The following is an 18,683-nucleotide window of genomic DNA, read 5'->3' on the forward strand; positions in this document are numbered from 1 at the left end:
GGTTACCGAATGATTCTCTTACCGTTATTTTGATTCGATAAGTACCGTTTTATAAAGGTAAATAATCCATACCGGAATATCCCTGCTTTTTCCCCTTCGGTCGCCCAGCCAAATGTCAAGCCTGTCGTAAGGAATTTCGTTCCAATATATTAGTTCTGTATATTGAAAGGAAAATGGTTCTTATTCCGTTGCAATAGAGTACAATTTGGGTCTGTGTACATTTGAGTAACTAGTAAAGTAATAAAAATATTCTTTCAACCTTAATAACGCTTACCGTAAAATAAATAATGGGTTGTATGATTATCTATAAATATTAGATTATTTTATCCGCTATCTAATATAAAAACCCCTCTATATAGATAGAATAGCAGATAACTAAAACACAAAAAAAGCTGCTAAATATATTATTGAACGCAATAGTATTCAAAGGCCTATTTGAGATTTATGCGACACACTTCGTTTACTGACTCCACAGTGTACAGCCAACTCCGAGATTGTGAACTGCGCGCTCGTATTTTTACCTAAAAACGGCAGTAAGCATTCTGTTAACGTACATATTTAAAAAGAAAAGTTGAATTAACATGGAAAATAACAATTATCCATTGAAAATTCGGGATGTGGAACCAGAACTGGCAGAAATGCGTATGAAATATTTTACTGGTAAATATTTATTTATCTTATTTACACCTATATGTACATTACATATTATGGTATTTGAAGACAATCGTCACTTAATTTATATTGTCTGTATATAATATATAAAAATAAATGTCCCGAATGCACTAACTGAACACCGCAATAACTGGAATCAATATAAAAAATTATAAACAGAATTTATATATAACAAAAAAAAAAAAAAAAAAAAAAATAGGAAATATATCGATTAATGAAGATTTAATTTCTTATTACATCAAAGACTTAAATAGACGTTTGTTTCTTGTTAACTTGTTGTTGCTTTAACGATTTCACATCTGCAACGAGCTTGCTTTTGTAATATCTACATAATATTTCGTAATCTATACTCTAATGTCAATATTGAAAATAAACAACACTTGGTAGTTATCAAATTACCAATAAAGTGCGGAACCGAGAGATGGCTGTTTACTTTTCTCATAATATAGTTCATTTTACTAATTTATAATTATCCTCCACCCCAATGTAAAGTTAGTCCGTCGCAAGAGTCTGTTACTTCTGTACGTAGCTAATAGTAGTGAGCTCTAAGCTGTCTCTGTAAGTACTTCAATACAAGACGTCACGCTGCTAGTCGTCATTTAAAAACCTCTTCCGACTACCCAAACATTACATTTTTGGTGTCAAAAGTGGGATTTACGTAAAAGGCTATTGAAATGTTATAGTCCATCATTGTTTTTGTACTGTCCATAATTTTTAGTATATTGTTGTATTATAGGGAATAGTAAGTTTTTATTGAGAATTTATAGGGAACTTATAATTCAATTAAAAGAATTATAGGAATCCATATGTAATTAATTCAGATTATTAGTTTGCTTGTAAATTATCATTTAAAATGTTCAGCTCAGATACGGACAAGGTTTCTGGTGGGTTTATCAGTCTTGCAGAAAGAATGATTAACAAATACGATGGCGATAAGGCAAATTTACATGTGTTCATCGATATAGTTATCAAATAATGCGTTCGTAATCTATAACATTTTCACATTTCACTAAAGTCTCAGAAATTCTTAACTTTTGAAGATGTACTTTCTATACCGATTTATGAAAAGCAAGAAATTAAATCGAGGCAAGAAATTAGTGCTAGACAACATTTTAAAACGGAATTATAGTAATCTTAATAATAGGCAAACGAATAATAGGAGCAATGAAAATGGGCATTTAAACTCCAATGGTCAAAGACCCGCAGCCAACCCGAGAACTACAAATAGGTCCAGACCGAATAAGAGTTGTTGATACGCGTATTTCATTATACGTAAAGTTAAATTCCTTAAGTGTATTAGAGAACAAAAGTTAATTCCTTATTGATACAGGGGCAGAAGTCACGTTGATAAAATAACACTATTAGAAAGTCAAACTATATCATTGAGCATGCGGAAATAAAATTTATGCTTGAAGATTTGAAAAGAAATATTAATATCAAGGTTCGAAAAGATAAATGTTTGACGAAGAGAATAATAGTGATAATATGTGTTATGAAGATTTAGGAAGCAATATGTTTGAAAGCAATCGTGAAGTTTACGTGTGTGAAGTATATTAGGTAATAATTGTGTTTGCTTGCAAACGAAAAAAAACCGACTTCAATTACATCGACGAGTAATACAACGTAGATCGACGAAAAAATAGTCAAGTAACTGCGCGTTATCAAAGATTACTCAAAAAGTAGTTATCAGATCTCAATAAAATTTATATGTGACTACATGACAAACATCAGCTTTCGATTAAATTAAAAATTATTAAAATCGGTACACCCAGTAAAAAGTTATTGCGGATTTTCAAGAAGTTCCCTCGATTTCTCTGGCATCCCATCATCAGATCCTGGTTTCCATATCATGGTACTAAACTAAGGATATCTTCTTTCCAACAAAAAAAGAATTATCAAAATCGGTACACCCAGTAAAAAGTTATTGCGGATTTTCAAGAATTTCCATCAATTTCTCTGGGGTCCCATCATCAGATCCTGGTTTCCTTATCATGGTACTAAACTTGGGATATCTCCTTTCTAACAAAAAAAGAATTATCAACATCGGTTCATCCAGTAGAAAGTTATGCGGTATAATACAACGTAGGTCAACGAAAAAAGCGTCAAGTAAAAACGCATTATTAGATATAACTCGAAAAGTAGTTGTTAGATCTCAAATAAATTTAAATGGGACCAATTGGCACACACCACCTTTCGATTAAAAGAAAATTTGTCGAAATCGCTCCACTCAGTCAAAAGTTCTGATGTAACTAACTTAAAATAAATACAGTCGAATTGAGAACCTCCTCCTTTTCTGGAAGTCGGTTAAAAAGTAGGTTGACCTAGGAAAGAAAAGCGCTCTTTAAAGTATAGCGGGGAAGAAGTACGAAAAAGAATGGAATAAAGGAAAGTTACGACATGGAGGTTACGACGGTGTGCTATAACGGGATATATCCGAGCTTTGACCGCATACACCAAAATTACATTTTTTTCAATTTTTGTCCGTTTGTACCGTGTCATAATTGTGTATGTATAATTGTCAAGTTTATACCGTGTATACATCCATATGCATTAAATAATAATTTTAATATTTATTACAAACAGACACTAATTTTCTTTATTAATATAGATACAAATATGACAGTCAACGTCTTTCACGAAAAATTTCAAACGGTAAAAAGGGAAGGTTTATTAGAAGAAAATAATTCTCTGTAATTTCAGGTCACATAGGAAAAAAATTAAAGTCAAACATCGGTTGTAATCTTGGAACAAATAATTCCTCAATTGACTGTTCAAAAAAACGTTCTTAAAGAATTAACTGGTTTTCATAACTATTGACCGAAACGATCATATATAGATGGAGTAGGAAGTATTTTTATATTGTAGTATTGTTTGGAACTCTGGAAAAATTAAAAGCCCATAAAAAATGGAAGACTTACGGCAGAAGCAGTGATTATGCTACGTTTAATCTGCTTCGTTAAGCGTATCAGCAAAAACCTTAACATGATGACCCAGGTTTTCATCAGGTGGCAAATATATTGTAGCCAGGTGAAGGTTACGTGTTGACTTTAATGTACGAGAGTCTAAGGTTATCCAAACACATTCAATATTATCAAGCTCCCATTCTGGTCGACGGCGTGCCTCGAGCTTACGAGAGGTTAATATTAACGAACCCCCACCACTTCTACCGTTCCTACGGTCATGTATATGTCATTTTGTGAATCCGAGAGTTCAGAGTCGAGTATTCCCTCACAAAGCCACGATTCTGTAACAGAAATAATTTGACTTTCAGAACATATGACATTGTTATAAAATTCAAGCGTTTTCGTGCGGCCCCTTACATTTTGATATAGAATCGATAATGACATATCAGTCACCATATCTGAGTGAAACTCTTAACCTTATAGTCCATGTATTTATGATAAGTATAAAATATATTAGTGTTAAACAAAAATGAGTATGATGTATGTATATAAATGAGGCTTGTTGTTTAATGTAAAAGTAATACGATGTGTTTTTTGACCATGGATAGATAATTAAATAAATAAAATACAACAAACAGATAAAAACATATGCTATAGTTACATTTATACGATTTTCAACAGATCTGACTCGCAAGATATAAGCCGGTGCGGAGATGTATCGTCCTTCCTGACGTATATGTATACGACAGTTTTTTGTCCAAACATACTGATAGGAAAATTCTTTAGCTTTGTTTTTACACATCATAAAAAGTTTTTTGTTGCGTTGCGTTAAGTGTTCATTTACATAAAAAGACTTACTTTCACCTTTTATACCAATATCGGGCGTACACAAGTTCTTTCTTTTTCGCACAGCAGATAGAAAAGCGTCCTTAATTCGACGGTTTTTAAAACGCACTACGATTGCTCGTGGTTTTCCATCTCCTGGTTTTTTAGGTTGCACTCGATGAGCAAATTCAAGTTCCGCGGTGGTAAGTAAGGGTCAGTGCAGCGTTTTCAGAAATTTTTGTCACCAAGTCGGTTACAACTTCGTTTTGACTTTCAGGAATACCGACTATCTCCACATTCTGTAAACGAGACCACTGCCCATGCTTGCCAAAATCGTGCTCAATAGTTTTTATGGTACCTTGTAAATCTTTAATATTTGTGTGCAAAGTATGATTTTCCTTTTTAAAAAAAATTATTTCCTCTTTCATAGCAGCTATTATTTTCATGGCGTCATCGTATTGTGTTGATATAAAATTAATCGATTTTTCTATCTCATTAAGATTCTCCCCGAGGCAAGTAAATTCTTGAGAGATATAACCTTTAAGTCGTAGGTAACTCGTTTCTGATGGCTTCTAATATACGCATTTCAGATTGATTATCCAACGAAGGTTGTAAGTCATCCGTTTGCTGCTTTGATAGTTGTTTACGTCTTTTGCTAGTAGAATCACCGCTATATTATTATTATTATGTTGTTTGATTTATTTTATTTTACGATATTTGTTATTTTCTAAAATACTAAATTCCCTAAATACTTTTATGTACTTAATTAAAAACCAATCAAAAAAAATTAAAAAAAAAAATCAAGAACTAGAAAATATATATAAAATTAATTTTTTTTCAAATTGTATTGCTTCTATACTATCCGAAGGAACTTCGTTCCTACCTGGTGTCCCATGACACCACATAGTTTTTTAAAAATTGTTTTTGATTTATATACTATATCGCTTAGCTAAGTATTTATAGCGAAAACATTTTTTTTTTTGTAATAGAAATGATAGATTATTAGCTTTAGAAGACAAGGTCTTGTTGCACAAGAATTACAAATCGTATAACTTAAAAATTTAATGATAAAGCAAAATAAAATAAATAAAATAAAATATGTTTTTATTGTTAAGAAATGTATACGTTCGATGATTTGATTTTATCGTGTTTAGCATATTTTTATTGTACTATGAGTTAGGAATTGTTGATTTTGAAATAAACTGTTTTTATTTTCTAAAAGGGGGAGGATTTTAATATCTACATAATATTTTGTAGCCGATTGTTCTTTAATGTTAAGATTGAAAATAAACAACACTTGGTATTATCAAATTACCAATAAAGTTCAGAATCGAGAGTTGGCTGTTTACTTTTCTCATAATATTGTTCTTTTTACTAATTTTTTGTTCATTGTTCTAATTTATAATGATCCTTGTTCATTGATCTAAATTATAATGATCCTCTACTCCAGTGTAAAGTTAGTCCGACGCAAAAGTCCGTTACTACAGTACGTAACTAAATAAAAGTGAGCCCTAAGCTGTTTTTATGTCTGCAGTAATAAATATACTTCGATACAAGACGTCAAGCTGCTGGTTGTCATTTTAAAACCCCTTCCAACATAGATTATACACTTATATACCTACCACTACTAGGTACCTTCCAACTACTCGAACATTACATTTTGAATAGATCTTTTATTTAATGTAACACATTACTTACTTATAAAATACATATATTTGTAATATTTACAGTGTTCGTTTTTTTAATCTTAAAATATTAACTTTAATAACCTTGCAAGCACTTTTAAATTTTTTATTTAGTTAATAGGATTAATTACAAAAAAAAAATAACTTGTCAAGAACGTATAGCTGAAACAAATTTATTTTTTAGTTTAAATAGTGAAAAATATCGTAAGGTGATTTAATAAATAACGTCACACGAATTTCACGATTTTTGGTCCTCACCCCCGTCCTTGTAAAAGATGGATTTATGAGACCCCCTCCCCCTCTATGGCCACTAGCCTCCGATAATTTTAAAAATAATCGCTAGTGACTCTTTGTAGTACTATAAAATATTGGGCATCGTGACACCGTAGTGGTTGATTAGGGATACTACTACTGTTTCTTTACTGATCCCAATAAACACGAACACAACAAAGAAAGAAAATGTCCCTGAAGTAATTTTGAACATTTTGCAGGACAAATCAACTGCAAATAATTGTATATGCATTAATTGTCTATGATATCGATTATAGGTCTTTTCAAAAATAAAATAAAAACACTGTGGAGGGGTTAAATAGGAAATAATAATATCTAAGAATAATTTTTTTTCGTTAAATTTATTAACATCATTACTTACTTCCTTACATTCTTTATTTATTTATTAATACTTTATTGCACAATACATTATAGAATTATACAAAAGGCGGGCTTAATGCTAAAAGCATTCTCTACCAGCCAACATTAGGACGTACAAGAGCAGACGTTTGTAGTCATTCATTGCAAGTCGTAATTAACGAAGAAAGGTTTTAAGTGTTGACAGTTTTCTTATTAATTACCAATGCAAGTATTGTGAGTAAATTTTACGGCACATATTGGAAATGTAATAAACTAAAAAATTTCGCAAGATGATTATCTACAACATATGGAATTAATTTTTTAAAAGCAATAATTTGTTTGTTGTCGGTTAAACTGGTATACCTATGTGTATTGGTTTTATCCGTTTTCTGGTAATGCTTATGTAAATTTTGTGTTTGTGTGTGTGTGTGTGCTAAGTGTGTCTCTATTTTACGGCATGTAAAAATATTTCATTATTTTTAAGGTGAACACACTGGCTTCGTGCAAGTCGGACCAAAAGGCTACTTTCTACCGCACAGGTTCAAATATGAAGCCTTTAAAATATACACAATGGAAGTCCGTCCAACAGACGTTTTTGTTGTCAGTTACCCACGATCAGGCAAGTACATTAAAATTTATTAACAGTTTATATTTTCATTTTTAAAGTCACAAAACTTTATTTCATTTCAAAAATCCAAAAACAAATTTTTTTTTGCTCAAATTACGACTTTTTCCGCAATTCATGCTTAATAACAAAAATTTCATACCCACAGAAAGGCGGTTAAGATAATTAAACTAAAACAATGTAAAAATTACCCAATGTTATGTAGACTTATGAACTTTGATGAAATTGCCTATTTTACTATTAAGACTGACTCCGTATTTTAAGGATTATAATCGTGTCAAGTGTATAGCTCAGTGGTTAATCAGTATTTTGATTAAATAGAACGTGTAGTATACGTATTCTTATCGCATCACCTAGAACATCCCACTGCTGAGCAAATAATATTAATAATAATAAAAGCCGTGTGGTTCCCGGCAGAGTATAATAGTGGCACCTATGCCTAGGGTGTCGTAAAAGGCGACTAAGGGCAACTAAAGCTGAATAACACCTGCGCAGTCTCCTCGGAGAGCGTGAATGCCTCTCCGAGTGAATATATTAGCGCTTAAATATAATAATGGTTGGAGGGTAAAATCAAAATCAAAATCAAAATCAAAAACAGCTTTATTCAAATAGGCTCCAAGAGAACTTTCGAATCGTCATTTTACAAATTAAAACTTTAAAAATACATTATTATTTTTGTAAAAGTGAAGCTACCACCGATTCGGAATGTAGATTCTGCAGAGAAGAATCAGCAAGAAATTCCGTAGTTACTCTTTTGAAAAATAATATATAAACTGTGTTTTAGTACAAAATTAGTAACATGTTGCATACAATACAGCGCCACTAAGTCCACAAATCTTTATCAACTATGTAATCCTGCACCGAGTAATAAGCTTTATCTATTATTATTTTTTATAAAAACTTTAAATTTATGTTGAGACAATTCCAAAATCGTTTGTGGGATTTTATTATACATGCGAATACCATGACACAGAAAGGAAACGTTTACTTTGCGCAGTCGGAAACTTGGAGTTACAATTTTGTTATTCCTTCTCGTGTTTACAATGCGATTATTACTATTTATTTCAAAACAATGAATATTTTGGTGAATATACATAATATTGTTATAAATATACTGCGACGCAATTGTTAATAAGTCTAACTTCTGGAAAACATCCCGTAGGGAGACTCGAGATCCAAGATCGTAAATACCGCAAATAGCCCTTTTTTGCAAGATAAATATAGTCTCAATATCTGCAGCATTACCCCACAGTAACATTCCGTAAGACATAACACTATGGAAATAGCTAAAATATATTAAGCGTGCAGTTGCAACGTCGGTCAGTTGTCGTACTTTTCTAATTGCGAATGCTGCGGAGCTGAGTTTATCATTCAAGGATGACAAATGGGAATTCCACTGAAGTCTTGAGTTCAAGTGTACCTAAGAAAACTGTAGTATCATTGACAATAAGCCTCTCGTTATTTATTATAAAATTATAATTTGGATGCTTAACATTAGGTAACGAAAACACAACGCACTTGGTTTTTTGGCGTTTAAAACCAAGTTTTTTTTTAACCAATCTTGAATTCGCGACTAAGAAGTGTTCACGTCATCATAATTTACTTTTTTCCTATCAACTTTAAATATTAGAGAAGTGTCATCTGAAAATAGAACTATATCACAAATATCTTAAACATAAAATGGCAGATCATTTATATATATTAAAAAAAGAAATAGACCCAGAATCGAACCCTGTGGAACGCCCATTTTTAGCACAGATCCAGAAGACTTCGTCCCGTTTATTGATACGTGTTGAATTCTATTAGATAGATATGAAGCAATTAGATTAAGAGCTTTACCATTTATGCGCCGTAATACTCAAGTTTACTTAATAAGATCCCGTGGTCCACGCAATCGAATGCCTTTGATAGGTCACAAAATATACCAATAGCATTTTGTGATTTCTCCCAAGCGTCATATTTATGTTTGAGAAGTGCCATACCAGCATCTGTCGTAGAGCGACCTCTAGTAACTTTAAAATGGAAAAGAAGTTGATTTAGCATGATTTTTTCAAATGTTTCATTTCCATTTGTCAGCCGTCCAAAAGAAATATCGCAAATGCCTGTTTCATGTCCACTTCCCTCACCCCTATGCATTGTGACATACCCAGATACCGGTATGATTCAGCTTCAGAAAGGGTCTTGAATGATGTTAATTCGAGACTTAGCTGCGCCGATTGAGTCACCTGATCCCTGTCTTATCCACTCCAAGCTGCATCCTGATGGAACTGCTGAACTCCGTAGTGATTTTCAGCAGTTCCTGCAGGCGTGCAGCGTTACGTGCCAGCAATTTGAGGTCGTCCATGTAAAGAAGGTGGGAGACTTTAGTACCTCCTCTCCGAAACAGAAAGCTGTCCCCGAACGCTCCAGCAGGATGCTTAGAGGGTTCAAGGCCAAGCAGAACCATAATGGACTCAGGCAATCACCCTGGAAAATACCCCTCCGTATCTTGATTGGGTCATCCGCGCCCGTCAGTCACTCTCCCTGGAGACAAAGGATCGTTCTCCATTGCCCCATGCATACGCCGAGGAAGTCTCGAACTGCCTCGTCAATATTGTACAGCTCGAGGACCCTCAGGAGCCATGAATGAGGTACCGAGTCGAAAGCCTTTTTGTAGTCGATCCAGGCGGCCGAAAAGTTCCGACGGTTGCATCTGACAAGCTGGCCCGCCACAGAGTCAATGAGAAAGAGCTCCTTTGTATCGCGGCTGTTTCCACGACATAGGTTCTGAGCTGCAGACAAGATATTAAACTTACCAATATGTCGTGAGATCTTACAGCTCAAAACGGACGTCAGTGTCTTGTAGATGGAGGTCAGACACGTTATGGGGCGGTAGTTCGTAGGATCCGCGGTGTTGGTGGACTTAGTGGCTAAATGAGTGATCCTGGTAGTGAAAAGTTTCGGGAGTATCTTCCGATCTATTGTCTCTTGGTATTGTCGAGCCAAGGTCGCATGGCAGACCGAGAGCCCTTTCAGCCAGTAGTGAATTAGTGATGCAGGCCGTCGGCCCCCGGACTTTTCCAGTTCGAAGCCCGCCGGACCGCATCACTGACGTCGTCCGTAGAGATGGCGATCGGGTTCATAGGTTTGATTTTTGCACATGCGTCCTGAACCGCCGCAATCTGAGGGCCCTCCTCATGCTCCACCTCCCTTGACCATATGTTGCGCCAGAAAGCGACGAGGTCAACTGAACTCGGTTTTAGGAAGGCAGAGCCGGTATCTGGTTCTCCAGCTTCCTATAGAACCTTTTCTGATCACTCACGAAGAGGCGATTTTGTCGGAAGCGCTCAACTCTCACGGAGTACCTGCGAATGCACTTTCCCCAGGATCTACAGCTCGAGCCCGATCATCCACTCGTTGCGCATGGAAGGATTCACCGACTCACGAATACCAGCAGAACAGGACCGGACCCTGTACCTGACTTTCACACAAGAGGAGAAGAAAGCGTTGATAGGTCGGGGATACGGATCTGGGGAGGGGTCGAGAATCCTGACCATTCATGAGGCGCAGGGACAGACGAGTGAAAACGTCATTGTTATCCAGACGAGGACGGAGAGGCTCCGAATCCACGATAGTGTCTCGCATGCGGTGGTCGCGGTGACTAGACACACTAACACCTGTGTCTATTACACCGACGACAAGGACGACGCAATCGGCCACTTCGTCAGAAAAAAAGGTTCAGGTGGAGGTAAATCGTAGGCAAATTCTCGAGCACAGCCTCAAAATGGCGATCTATAATAGGGATGCGAATGTTATTGAGGATGTGCTCGCGAAACTGGCGGCAGACGCTGTTTTAGAAAAATGAGAGTGGCCGTCGACAATGCGGTAGATTAACAATGTAGAGTCACACAATGTAAAGTATAAAGCATGTAGTGTGTTATAAAATAGAAATGGAGCATGTAGCATTTAAAAAAACCATAGTTGTAAATAATTATCTTAATTATTAACCTACATAAATATATATGTATATATACGTATATATATCTCTCACGGTCAGTTTTAGACTCACCATCGAATTAGAGAAAATAAGCTTTAGTTCGTACTTTGAAGCATGCAATGTTGAAATTAATACGCCTCAACGCTTGAAAATTAAAATGTAAATAAAAAAGGCATGGGCACTCAAGAGCCTATGGATGTTAAAATTTAAAAAAAAAATGCGCTTTCCCCATGCTGCAATTCTCTGCTTCAGGCCGGCGATGCGCTCCGTTAGTTTATCGGCTATATCAGGCTGGTCGAGGCTGACGCCTAGCCCGTTAAAGGCTATTCTAACGGAGCGCACAATCCTTGGCCTTGTATTGCCCGACCTGAAGGCTAACAGCCTACCAATGAGGGCCCTGGCTAGGCTGATACGGCCTTCTATTCTCCTCTTCCAGGCTGTTACGTCGCTACTCTTAAGAGTAGTGCGTCCAGACTCCTGAGCCTTGGCTCCGACAAGGCGGTGCACCGCCAGAGCGGCCCCAAAGAGAATAGAACCCGTATCCTCCAAGCCAAGGCTGCCTACCAAATAGGGAGGTAACAGCCTGTTGGCTGCCTCAATGGCACTCCGCGTCGCAGCATTGGGGGGGAGGCGGGAAAGTCATGGTCTCAGTTCCAGAGGAGCGCCCCGAGTCTCGGAAATCGCCTCTTGCAAGATCCCTCTCATCTGTTCTACTTTTTGGGCGTCTGCTCCCTCAGTGATCGCCTCCACAGGCGCTTCGCTACGAACGCTTTCTTGTTGCGTTGACACTGCGTCGCGCACTGTGGACACGGATTCGACTTCAGGAGCAGCCTCACGTCGAAACCATTAGAGCTCGGCGGCGTCGAATACATCCTTTCGTTGAATGTACCGAGCTCGATCTGCCAGGTCTGTTCCGTGACAGTTACATTTGGCTCAAGCAGCAAGAACTCACGGTGCATTATTGCCCGGTAGCCAATCCGACTAGTTTCCCCTCCGACAGCCATCAAGTACGCACGCATGACATTTTCATTCATATCGGTTGTCCATCTCATGCGGCACACTCCACCAGCGGCGGGCCCTAATGCTGAGACCCTTGAGACTCTATCGGCGCCAAGCCAACTGGCGGGGATGGTGGATTAGCCTACTGGTCAGGTTGTGGTGCCGGTCGACGGGGGTGGCTGGCGGCCCGCATGCTGCCACGTCCAGCACCAGCCCCAGACATGCCCTGGCGTCCCCCAGGCAGCGGCCCTATGCGCTTTTCATTTTTAATGTCCTCCATCCTTATGTTTATTTGAGTGCTATGATACTCATTCGGAGAGGCACTCACGCTCTCCTAAGAGGCTGCACAGGTGTGATGCAGCTTTTGTTGCCTTTAGTCGCCTTTTACGTTACCCTAGGCTAAGGAAGGGGTGGCCTTTTCTACTCTGCCAGGAATCACACGGCTTTTATTATTATGTGACCGGACGCCACTCCACCCGCTCCATATACAATAGATACACGTATTTAAAGGACGTAATTTAATCAAATAATTCATATTGTTTTCTTATAATTCATGATAGGAACAACATGGACTCAGGAACTGGTCTGGAAGGTAGCGAATGATTTGATTTACCCTTTGCTTAAGTAAATTTTTGTAAAAATTGATACCGTTTGTTTAAAATGTTTATTTTAAATAAAGCTATTATTATTATTAAAAAAAATTAAAGTAGTGTCAGCCAGTTATGTACATACTTACACATACATCCTATATAAAATGTTTTTTGTACCCATGTTTGTTGTGATGAAATCTTTGATAATCCAGACACCATGAATTCTCATGAATTAAATTAATCAAATTCCCAAAACAATACGTAACTTATGTATTGCATAAATAATTTTTGTTTAATTACGTAATTCAATCAAATAATTCATATTGTTTTCTAATAATTCTTAATAGGAACAACATGGACTCAGGAACTGGTCTGGATGGTGGCGAATGATTTGGATTACGAAACAGCAAATAAAATACCACTGACTGAAAGATATCCATTTCTAGAGTAAGTAAATACGAATATATTTCAATGTTTTTTTTTCATTATTATTATTATAAGAAACATTCCAAATACTTTATTAAATTGTCAATCAATACCAAGTTCCAATACTAGAAATGCCGTCTTACAGCAGAGCCATAAGGACCGGACTTCATGCGTAGCATGATTCATTTAAACATTCACATATTCTTAAACCATCGGCATGATAAAAGCATTAATAGATTAGACTATTAATATTTATAATGAAAGTATTACTTCAAATTTGTAGGTACTTTCTCGGGGTACAAAATTAGGAACATTAATTATCAATTGAAAAATTTGCAGATTCTCAGTGTATGTTCATCCGGTGATGAAAAAACGATTTCAAGAAGAAAACAGTGACTGCGAACGAAAATTAAAACTTCTAGACTACGTCACCCAACCAGGCGTCGACCAGCTAGAGAAAATGCCATCACCGCGTTTTGTCAAAACGCATCTACCTCTTTCCCTTTTACCGCCTACATTACTGGAGACTGCCAAAGTGGTTTACGTTGCCCGAGATCCGCGAGATGTCGCCGTCTCTTTTTTCCATCTTAGTAAGTCAATAAGGACGCAAGGTTACATCGGTGATTTCAAAACTTACTGGCAATTCTTCATAAAGGACTTTCGTGAGTTTAAATATTCTTAAATGATTTATAGATTACATAATTATATAAACGTTAACTAAATGAAACTGTTTTTAGATCATTGGACTCCATATTTCGAGCACATTAAGGAAGCGTGGGAACAAAGACACAATCCTAATTTGTTGTTTTTATTTTATGAAGAACTATTAAAGGTATGGTTAAGAAAATATTTGATTAAAAAATTTAATAGCCTAGATTGTTATTTACTTGTAACAAAAAAGGCTAATATCCAAATTAGTTGATAAACAGCATTGTTAGTCTTTTGCACTTTTATTCTTACTTAATACTAATACCGATTTTGTTTCCGAAATGTAAGTTGCCGAACTATGAACAAAGTCGTAACTCACTAATAGTTAGAAGTTAGTTTAGTTTTAGTTTCAACAATAAAGTTTGTGTTATTTATAACAGAAATATTTCAAATATTGTTTTTCAGGATCTGTGCGCGGCTGTAGAACGAGTCAGCAAATTTTTCGGCAAAAAATTTACAGAAAAACAAATTGCAGACCTTTGTGAACATCTTAGTATTGAAAACTTTAAAGTCAACAAATCTGTTAATCATGATGTGATGCGCGAACTCGGTATTCTCAAGGCTAGCGCTGCAACTTTCATTAGGAAGGGTGAGAGTGTTAAACAATTTTTTAAAGTGGGTATTCTGACTAAATATAAAGTTTAAATGTCTATTTGTTGAATCTTATACATTGGTTAATCAGAAATACGACCAAAAGTGTAGGTATGGGTATTTATCTACGTATAGATTTTTTAGCTAATTTATCATTGGCTAATTCATCATGAATATTCTTTACCGGTGACATTTTTTGTGCACTTTTCGTTTTCTAGTATACGTATTAATGTTACGAGAAAGAGGTGTTAAAATACAAACACGCTATTTAAATAAGTATATATTTTGTAATATATTTCTTGCATTTTATTTTTCGAAAAAAATATTTTCAGGTAAAGCTGGTGGTTGGCGCGATTATTTTGATGACGAAATGGCAGCTGAAGCAGATAAATGGATTGCAAACAATTTACGTGACACCGACTTCAGATTCCCTCACATGTCTTAATAGCTAATTGCTTTATATCATTCTATCTAGTTATAAATTAACAGCGATGAATAAATAAAATGTCACCTTACAAGTAAAACAACTACAATATTTACTATTCCCCTGCCCAAAGGTTGCCTGGAAGAAATCGCTGCTTTAACGATATGGCCACCTGTTGCAACTAATGCAAATTTTTCATTTTGGTTACTTAATTAAATTTATGTTACTTTTTGTGTTCGTGTGCAAAAAAGTGTAAATAACTAAATAAATATATAAATATTTAAAGAGGTTAAATTTAGGAATTCCTATCATCTAAACTAAAACAAACAAATAACAGAAAAAAAACTACTTCCTATATTAGTGAAGACAATTTTTTTTAGAATCTTTATTTGACAACTAAACACTTACTAACTTATTTTAGATATGCCTTGAATCAAAAGGTTTGCTAAAGAAATAAAGAAAAAACAAGAGGGTTATATAACCATTTATTTGAATAAAATGTTTATTTCAGTATTCCTTTGTAACACCATATTTATGTTAACATTGACAAATAACGGTAGTTATTATAATATTAAGTAAGCACTTTTTTTATTATTATTATAATACGTCATAATTTTAATACCACTACAAAAAAATAAAACAATGTCTCAGTCCTTCTTCACGATTTTATTTAAATAATACGGTTATACAAAGAAAATAAATTAAAAGCCAGATTTTAAAATCAATCATTCGTTGGTAATATAAAAATTCTAACCAGACTCATAATAGTGGATAATAACCGTTTTGGGCCGGGCCGCGTCGGACCGGATCGGACCGAACCGACCGTATCTAACCGGACCATCCGGACCGGCGCGGCCGTCGCCCGCGCGCAACGAACCGGCAACGTACACATCTATCAAAAGCGACTCTATAATATAAAATGGGAGACGACTCCCGCACCTAACGTCTCGCCGCCACGAGCGGCTTTTAAAACTATTATACACTTATAGAAAATCACAAAATTCAAGCGGAAAATAATAGGAATCGATATAGTGTCTACGCGATGACGTCGGGTAGGAGCGCGTTGTCGGCGGGCGGACTGGGCGGAGCCTTCAGCGGCTCGTCAGCACCGTTCAGCGGCTTCTCGGCCAACGGCTTCTTGTCTACGGCTTTCTTCACGCTCAGCTTGGGGACGCTCTTCACGCCGCCCGAGGATTACCGTAACCGTTTAATTTTCGAGAGGATTTTAATTTTATACCTTGTGTGATTTAAAAAATAAATTAAAAACTCTTAGAGATTCAACCCACATCCCCGCCTCGTATTGGATGACATTTGGTATAAAACTGTCAACTTTATTTTGTAATGAAAGAAACGTGATATTTAACTTCTAAATACTAATATAGCAAATCATGTATCATGGTAAGGTACCTTTCGTAGCCTGTTTGGCTACGGCAATAAAAAATATAGCTACCTTCTCTCTTCCAGTGGGTGTCGTAAGAGGCGACTAAGGCATAACACACTTCCACTACCACCTTGGAACTTAAAAAACCGACCGATAGCGGGATAACCATCCAACTGCTTGCTTTTAACTACTCAGGCCGAAGACGGGCAGCAGTATCTTCGATACGACAAAGCCAGCCCTTCGGTCACAAGCCCGCCTGCCCAGCGTGGTGACTATGTGCAACACACATGAGTTCATGCCATTTTTGGCGCGAACTTGCGCAAGCCTATGTCCAGTAGTGGACTGCGATAGGCTGAAGTGAACACACCTTTCGTAATACCAGAAACATCTGTGAGCTTTTTTATCTTACTTTGGTTCTCACACACGAGTTCACACGCATACAACTTTCTCTTCTTTCTCCAAAACACAATAGTATTAATTACTATACTAAGTACCATCAAAATTATTTTTAAGGGATTTTTTTAATACAATTATAAAAGTATGCTTGTTTCGATGTAATTTACATACGAGTATATACATATATTTATATTATTCTTCGTTTTTCCATACCATTTTCAAAACTTACAGTCACATAGAATATGACGAGGAAAGGGACGTTACATAATTCCGATCTTTGTGTGATTCATAATTTTAAGCTCATTTTATAACAAATATAAATATTATAACAATTACATATTACTAAGGAAAGTAAAAAAAATAATAATTTAAAAAAATACTCATTTCGAGACCGGTATCGGTCGATTGTATTCTTCTCGAAGTATATCAGGGGTATGTCTTACTTGGCCACGTCATTCAACTAGGCCGAATTTACTTCGAGAAGCTGATATGCGGATTCGCTTGAGCTGGGAGACGTTTGGCAGGCTTCTTCGAGTTTTCACTTCGAAGACAAAAGTCTTCGAACAATGCATCCTGCCCGTTTTAATATACGGTGCCGAGACGTGGACACTGACGAGGGCACTAGTGCACAAGTTTAAAGTCGCTCAAAGTGCAATGGAACAGGCTATACTTGGAGTATTTTTAAAGATAGGATCAGAAATGAAACTATCCGCCGGAGAACGAGTTGAAGTGGCAGTGGGTTGGACACCTGCGTCGCAGGATCGATGGCCACTGAAGCAGACCTGGAGTTTATACCGCGTGTTGGCCCTCCGGTCTGCTCGACAGACGATCTTCGTAAGATTGCCAGTGGCAGCTGGATGAGGATTGCGGAAAACCGTGATATTTGGCTTGAACTTGGGAAGGCCAATGTCCAGCGGTGGACTGCGATAGGCTCAAGTGTGTGAAGTGTGACGGAGAGGAACATAATTTAAGAGCACCATTAATTGCGTTTGTATTACTTGTTATCTCAAACGAATATCGTGTCCTAAATGCACTAATGAACCCACTGGATTGTCGACTGTCAGATGTTTAATAGAGTTGGGGTAGCGTCATATAAGTGTAAGTAAGGTTTTTTTATTTTCTAATAGTTTTATCTGAAAACAACATTTCATTCTCACTTTTCAAAACAGATCTCGCTAGTGTTTCTCGCATTATTAAAGTACTATCACCAAGGCTAAATCATTTTTAATCATGATATATTTCTCATCTTCTTTATATATATACTAGCTGTGCCCGCGGCTTCGCCCGCGTTGAAATCAGTGTTTCACAAAGTTTTTCCGGCAAACTTCCAGTGAAACTCTCATCAAAATCGTCTTAGCCGTTCCGTTAACCTTCCTCTTGAACCGCATGAAAATCCGTTCAGTAGATTTTGAGGAAATCGGTCACATACACTTTTGGGGGCATTGTTTTATAATACACTAACTATTACCCGCGACTACATCCGCGTGGTTATGAAGATATGCATTACTATTAAGATGTTTAACGCATTTTTTTTTTATTTCAGTCACTTGAAATGCTTATTACACTGAGTAACTTTTTAAAAGGCACAATTTAGTATAATTTAATAGTTGTTTTTATGTAACCTCTCTATACACCACATTCTTAGTTTTATTTTCAGGCTGCAGTAGAAATAACCTCTCGACGAACTTATAGCTGCTGTATATGTTTCATACAAACTATCGACCCCAATTAAACCCCCTTAGCATTGGAATATCGCAAAATCCCTTCTTAGCGGACGTCTACTAACTATAATCTACCCTTAGGGGTCGAATTTCGTAAAATTCCTTCTTAGCGAAGGTCTACGCCCTATAAG

General features: G+C 36.4%; 2 protein-coding genes across 2 annotated transcripts; both read left to right on the forward strand.

Annotated features, from left to right (window-relative positions):
• Nucleotides 1–581: 581 nt before the first annotated feature.
• Nucleotides 582–15,154, forward strand: LOC123653763 (sulfotransferase 1C4-like). The gene is made up of 7 exons (XM_045589747.1): nucleotides 582–660; nucleotides 7,200–7,334; nucleotides 13,253–13,352; nucleotides 13,671–13,993; nucleotides 14,069–14,163; nucleotides 14,445–14,628; nucleotides 14,963–15,154. Exons 1-7 carry the CDS (start codon nucleotides 582–584, stop codon nucleotides 15,073–15,075), a joined length of 1,029 nt encoding a protein of 342 aa, XP_045445703.1. The 3' UTR covers nucleotides 15,076–15,154.
• A 2,166-nt stretch (nucleotides 15,155–17,320) lies between these two features.
• LOC123653764 lies at nucleotides 17,321–17,692 on the forward strand. The gene has a single exon (XM_045589748.1). It carries the CDS (start codon nucleotides 17,321–17,323, stop codon nucleotides 17,690–17,692), a length of 372 nt encoding a protein of 123 aa, XP_045445704.1.
• Nucleotides 17,693–18,683: the final 991 nt, after the last annotated feature.

The sequence above is a fragment of the Melitaea cinxia genome, chromosome 5 (genome assembly GCF_905220565.1).
Source record: "Melitaea cinxia chromosome 5, ilMelCinx1.1, whole genome shotgun sequence".
Classification (NCBI taxonomy): Eukaryota; Metazoa; Arthropoda; class Insecta; order Lepidoptera; family Nymphalidae; genus Melitaea; species Melitaea cinxia.

Coding starts and splice junctions, on each gene's coding strand:
- LOC123653763 (XM_045589747.1), top strand. CDS start 582: ATGGAAAATAACAATTATCCATTGAAAATTCGGGATGTGGAACCAGAA. Junction 13,353..13,670: donor GAAAGATATCCATTTCTAGA/GTAAGTAAATAC, acceptor AAAAATTTGCAG/ATTCTCAGTGTATGTTCATC. Junction 14,164..14,444: donor TTTATGAAGAACTATTAAAG/GTATGGTTAAGA, acceptor ATTGTTTTTCAG/GATCTGTGCGCGGCTGTAGA.
- LOC123653764 (XM_045589748.1), top strand. CDS start 17,321: ATGCGGATTCGCTTGAGCTGGGAGACGTTTGGCAGGCTTCTTCGAGTT.